The sequence below is a fragment of the Apis mellifera genome, linkage group LG1 (genome assembly GCF_003254395.2).
Source record: "Apis mellifera strain DH4 linkage group LG1, Amel_HAv3.1, whole genome shotgun sequence".
Classification (NCBI taxonomy): domain Eukaryota; kingdom Metazoa; phylum Arthropoda; class Insecta; order Hymenoptera; family Apidae; genus Apis; species Apis mellifera.
Genome location: NC_037638.1, coordinates 16,047,506 through 16,054,407, shown reverse-complemented (window position 1 = coordinate 16,054,407; position 6,902 = coordinate 16,047,506). Strand labels below are relative to the sequence as shown.

Sequence of the window (6,902 nt, the reverse complement as noted above, 5' to 3'; positions counted from 1 at the left end):
TCAGATAATCTTTCCGCCTCGTCCATGGAACAGAAGCGTGTATGCATATGCGGTTTGACGGAGGGGGAGCCGAGCAAGGAACGTAAATGGCATTCCTCTAATTTGTCGGCACCACTTTGTCGGCTAATCAATCGAGTTCGTGATTACCATGCGCCGCGATGAGGTCCCTTCCCGCTTTTTCGTGCCGTGTCTATCTACGCGTAATCGTAGTTGGAAAGCGTAGTGAATGCGCGCCCATCTGTACAGTAAGATTTGAAACAGCGAGTGAATCAATTATCAATTTGATTTATGAATATTGATTGATAATAAGATATCTTAGGTACGTAGATATATTTGTCATTTTACACGTATACGACGATCGAACGGAATGTGAATACGAATATAAAGGATGGAAAAGCAGCAAGAGTAGAAAACGAGAGGATTAAAAATCTTGTTGTTGTTAATCTTTAATAAATCGATCGGAAGAAACGGAAGGAGCGCGAGGAGGAGCAAAACTCTCTCGCTGTTAATCTTTCGCGTTTACTTAAACGGAACACAGCTGGCCGACTAATTAATTTTTTCTCATCGGAGGCTATCGGGCCGGCAGGGAAGAATATGTACATGATGTCGTCGGTGTACTTCAAAGCGATCGGCAGTCGCATTCGGATGGAAGGGGACAAGTCAAACAGCTCGACGGGGACGGAGACTTTTTATGGGACAATCTTCTACCTCTTGCTGCTCTTTTTTCCCCCGTTTTACCTAACAACCGGTATGAGTATGAATGGATATTTGTGATGTAAAGATACATGGCTCTGGTACGTTAATTATACTTGTCCTTACTACGCTATTAAATATATTAAAGATAAATTCAACTCCCTGTTCTAATCTTTCCAACTCGGTTCAAATGTGAACGATAATTGTTAACATTACACTTCCATTTTCATCCAGGGATAAATTTAATGGCTCGATTTATAAAATCGAGCAGGCAAAATGAGAGTATTAAACACGATGTAAAAGAAAAAAAGGGAGGGGGGGAGGAAAGTGAAAGTGACTGTGGAGGGGAGTAATGGAATCGAGTAAAAATAGTGGGATGAATATCCGGCTGTCCGAAACAAGCCTAAATACGTCTCGAAAATATTCTATGGCGTAACGGGCGAATGGTACAAAGGATTCGGCGGAAACGTCGGGTATACGACTGAATCCTACAAATAATCCCGTCGAAGTGTCGCCACGCTTCGATGGACACATAAATGCCGGGCTCGTTCGGGCATGAGTTTCTTCCTTCTCTCGAGAATCGCCCACGCTGATCTCTCTCTCTCTCTGTCTGTTAACGGGTAGAAATCGAATTTTAACGATATTTTCACGATGGGTGAAGTGAGGTTAGATTTCATTCGACAAATAGAAGAAGAAAAAGATACGAACAGCGTGAAGAAAGCATATACAAACATTTCAAACGATTAAAAATGATTATATAATTTTGAGTATCGAATAAGTGAGTATTGGCGTGGTTATAAGGGCGGTTTGTAATACGAGATCGCGTTTTATCGAAACGAAAACGCATACGGAGGGAGAAGGAATAGCGAATTCATGAAAGTATTAAAATGCAAAGGGCATAAAATATATTTGAAAGTTAAATACGAGTCAAGTGGCGTCCCCGATAGGGTGTAACCAAACTCTGACGTAGTCAGAGCCCCTTCCATTCCTCTTGTATTCATTGTGTTTTTGCCAACTTCTTTTTACAAGAATATTTTTCCAAACCACGACAATACCGTAAACCGTACATACACATGTCTTCCACACCGAAAACACCAGCCCGAAAATATTCAACAGAAAGTAAACTTCCTTCCATCCCAAAGAAAAAGAAGGGGAGGAAAAAAAGAAAGGGACTCGTGAAAAATCTATTTTTCACCCTCAACCACCTCTACCTCTACTATCAAAACTCACGCTCTCCAAACTTTTTCACCGCTCCATCATCCATCGAGGATCGGCGATGCTTTCCTTCTCGAACAGGGCGTACAATGGCCGCGCGATTCCCGAGGATTCCCTGACTCGTGTACAAGGAGGAGGAGAGGGTTAGAGGGGCAGGGGGCCTCTATTGTTCCGGTGTAGCCTTAATGCGCGCCGTTGTAAACAGCGTTACAATGGAATAACTTCGTTAGCATAATCGCGTCACAGAGTCGCCTGGCGCCCCCTGCCTCTCCCGCTCCACTGCACCCCTTTTGGATTTTACGGGTGGTTTCCCCCCGGACGGCCTCGTGGGCGGACCCGATCCGATCCGCTGCCGCGTTTAACCGTCGCTCGAGTATTATTCATTGTCGCGATTGAATCGTTTATCTCTCGTCGGGATGGCCGCGCGCCACGGGATCCCGACGACACGACACCGATCGTATACACGGCATCGACACGGATCTCTCGATGGGCGACGATTTGATCGCTAAATGGGGTTAAACGACCCGTCCACGTTATGAATACCGAACATCCCGGATGACTCGCGAAGATTTCGATCGTGTTACTTTCGAGTCATCTGCCTTTCGATTCCTCGTCGATTAATTTTGTAACTATAATAGATAATTCGTCGATTTACAATTTAGAATTGTGCATAGTAATGATAATTCGAATTTTAACTTTCTGTAGGTAAAATTTTGAAGTAAAAGAAGATGATTTGTTACAATTTTTACCTTTGATTTGAAGTAAGAAGTTATAAGATTGTATTCATAAAATAGAATTTTTGACTGAAAAATGTATTGCATATATAGTTTGAATATTTTGAGCTTCTTTGCAAGGAAAAAATTGTCAAAGTAAAAATATAAGTATAAGGGCGATTATTATGGGGTAAATACTTATAAATGAAATTTTAATTTCGACTAAACGAGGGTAATCGTTATAAACTGAGGATAATACGAGACGAATCAACATCATTTCTCCCAGTAATTACGCGAAATCCCCGCCAGGCGAAATCGAATTAATTCTACGCGCGATCCCGCCGGCGTACATGACATTTTTCGCCCTCCAGTCTTCGTTCGCGTTCACAATGGAAATGTTAAGCGAATCGTGGATTCGCAACGCTCGTCACTCTTGTTCGTCTCTCGACAAAGCGGTTCTCCCGTGTCCGCGGACGTCAATTTAAGCGCAAGGGCGCCGTGAGCTGCTTGACACGTTGACGACCGCTGCCATCATTGATGGAAAGATGATCGAGAAGCGTCCTCGAGGGACTGTCTATCGGTGGCGCAAATCGTTATACGATAACTATTCCATGGATTATCGGCGGATCGTTTTAATTCCGTTTCATTTGATTTTTCGTTTTTCGCTTTTCCTTGCTTCCATGATAAAATACTTTTCCATAGCAGATAATTGCAATTTTAATTGCATAAACTAAAGTTCTCTATGGTATCAATTATTAAGAAAGGAAGTATGATTTTTATAAATTAAAATACGAAGAATTCTCTTGTGCAGGATTATTTTCATAAATTGGAAAGGATTAGATTGCACAATTAAAATTTTATTTAATTATAAATTTTTCTTTGTTGTTATTATCGTAGAATTGTTTTCTTGATTTAAATAGTTAAATTCGTTGTTAAAAAAAAAAAGAATCATCAATGACGAATTCATTCCAGCGGGGATAAAGGAAACCCACACAAATTCGTGGTTGTTGCTCCATTAGGGACTTTCCCCCCCGTCGTACTGATTTCTGGCTTCTCCCAGTGCGACGAAAAATAATCTCTTTTCTTCTCGTCTCTCCCTTCTAGGCTAGAACGCCCGCTGCGGACGTCAAAATATGACAGCTCTCTCGGGTCACCACTTTCCGCGACAAGAGTTGCGTTCAAGGGGGTTGCGACGAGCGATCATTAAAATAAAGTGGCGCTCGCAACCACCGTGCTCTCTTAACTGCGTTTTCTCTTCGTATACATTTCTTCCACGAAAATCAAAATCGTTTAAACATTATTTTTTTCTCCACAGAATCAAACTTTTCAAAGAAAATATCAAACACGTTTTATTTCCTTTTCCACTTCACGTAAAATGTTAAACTTCTTTCTCGTCACAAGATATAAATCAAAAAGTTGTAAAATCTAATTAATTAAATGTGTAACATTTATTTTATTTTGAATATGTTGAATAAATAAAATGAATTTATTTGGTGAAATAATTGAATTGTTTAATTCGTTTGATAAAGTGCCAATAAAGATATGATTATAGAGTCAATTTGGATAAATAATATGATAACTCGATTCGCATATTTACGGTTTAAATGAGCGTTGCAATGAGAACCACTGTGTGGTACGCGGTTAAGCTGACGGAAACGGTAAATGGTTCGCATCCAACCCCCTCAACGAGACGCTAATTCATATTCATAGGTGTAGCGTTTAGTATTGTGCCGCTGTGATTCTCCGGAGAGTTTGCCCGAAGAAGAACGTCGGGAAGGAGAAACATCAAGTTACATTAACTTGTCGCGTTGTCATTGCGCATAAATTCACTGATATTAAGATATTTCGTACGTCTTTCTTACTTTCAATTCTGTTTCTTATAAAAAAAAAAGTATACTTTTTATTACACTTATTCGCGAATGTTATGAAATTAATTAATTATGCAAGATAATAAAACGGTATGAATTGTTTTTTAAAAATCTCATTGAATATTTATAAGAATTCCAATGTAGTTTTTCATGCGAGATATATTTTATGGAATAAACAAATATAATTGACATAAATCGACCTTTAATCTAAAATTTTTGACGATAATTTAAATATTTCTAACAAAAATCGAGAATTTATTTCAAAATAGGTAATCGTTCTGCCATCTGTTAACAGGGCAGGGAATTAAACTATCTCATATATATATATATATATATATATATATATATATCACTAATATAGATTGAAGGATATGTGTGAATATAATAACACAATATCACAAATTATTTATTATTATTCTTATATTTTAATTCTTCTTTGTTACGTACTAGATAAATATAAATTTTTTTTGGAATATTATTATATAATAACATCTCAATCGTAAAATTTTATATAAAAAATGTATTTGTAAGTAACCGTAAATAAAAATATATTAATAAAAAATTATTTACTAATAATGCTAATAATAAATACTCTTTCTTTGTTACTTTAAGTAATTTATAATTACTTTGAATAAATTACGAGGGTTATTTAATAATATATTATATATCCAATATCAAAATATTAATAATTTATTATATAATAATAATACTTCTATAATAAACATAATATATAAATAAAATAAAAAAATTAGATTTTATCTAATTTTAATGTAATAAACGTTTAGCAAAATAAGTTTAAAACCGAATATTTTTTGCATTGTTAAATCAAATAATATATAAATAATTTACCTAGTAATGCAGTAAATTATATTCCTCCTTCATTTTTATTTGGCTTTACATTAGCTTTACGAATATGATGGTAGCTTGGTAAGATTTTTAATAAAAATTCTATTTGACTTATTGGAGGCTGTAATAAAATATAAAATTATATATACTTCAAATGTCATTTACGATATAATCTGAAATTCAATAGAAACTTACATATGGTTTATCGTGCATTTCTCTACGTTGGCAATCATTACCATAAATTATAGTATTTTCAGGTATTATATCTGGTTCTGTTAATGAACACGATGCTCCAATGATACAACCATTGGTCAATTCGATTTCTCGACTCACATGTGCTATAAACAAAAGTACAATTGTACTTAAAACACATATATATAAATAAATAATTTTTTATTAGTGTATATTAACCTTTGCTTTCTAAAATATTATTATCTCCAACTTTAAATGCTTCACAAGTACAATCAGTCTCAAATACATTATAACTGCCTATTATTTGTACAGGAATTGTTGCTGGTTCTGGAGTATCTGGTGGTAACCTGTAACAAAATGATCAAATATTTTAAATTTATTTTAATGTGAAAAAGAAAAATAAAAGAATAACTGATTGATAAATATATCTGAAATTACCTATTTGCTATAGTTGCCATTTCTTCTATAATATTTCCTTCACCTATTATGATCGGTCCAGCTTCTGCAATGATACTTGCTCTTGGATGAATTATAGTTTTTGGTCCAATAGTAATGTCCCCTTTTAATATACTTTCCTCGCATACTAAAGCTCCTACTGCTATTTTTACACTGCAGAAAGATTCATATATCTCTATTTTATAATATAATAACGAACTTAACCTCAAATAAGGTAGGGATATTAAATAAGTAAGGAATATCTTGATTTTAATAAATATATTACGATATATTATAAATTATTTTTAATAACTAAAGAAAGAAATATCACTAAAATATAAATATATAAATAAAATAATGATAAATTTTGTGAATTTTCTCACTTTGTACGACGACTGACAAATGAACTCATTGTAGCGGTTAACACTATGTACTTGTAGCGCCATCCTTGATGATTTTCATGTACTACTTGTCGCGGATTTTTTGAAACTTAAACTTTAAAACTAAACAAATTTATATTAATATTAAATGTATAAATATATAATAATTAACATAAGACATAATATAATTAATATAAAACATATATCATAAAATCTATTGTAAAATTTATAAACAATATCAGAAATTTCATTTCATTAAATTTTTTTCATTGTATTAAATTATATTTTAAATTTATAAAATATTTTAAATAAAATTTCTATTTGAAAAATATTAGGAATAGTATTAAAAAATTCATCAATTAAGATTGATAAATAAATAATAAAATTATAAATATAAAAAGAAATAATAAAGTATAAAAAATTATTATCAAATAATGTTCACATTTTTAGATTCGTTTCCTCTCATTTATTTAATTTATTATTCTTGCTGAAAAATAAAAGAAACAATATAAGAAAAAATAATGAACAACGTAACAAAATAATGAAAGAGAAAATAAAAT

General features: G+C 33.8%; 1 protein-coding gene across 1 annotated transcript; it reads right to left on the bottom strand.

Moving 5' to 3' along the window:
• Positions 1–5,123: 5,123 nt before the first annotated feature.
• Positions 5,124–6,445, bottom strand: LOC408585 (dynactin subunit 6). The gene is made up of 5 exons (XM_392127.7): positions 6,346–6,445; positions 5,966–6,136; positions 5,747–5,874; positions 5,531–5,673; positions 5,124–5,456 (listed from the first exon to the last, which is right to left on the bottom strand). Exons 1-5 carry the CDS (start codon positions 6,372–6,374, stop codon positions 5,355–5,357), a joined length of 573 nt encoding a protein of 190 aa, XP_392127.1. The 5' UTR covers positions 6,375–6,445; the 3' UTR covers positions 5,124–5,354.
• Between the last annotated feature and the right edge of the window lie 457 nt (positions 6,446–6,902).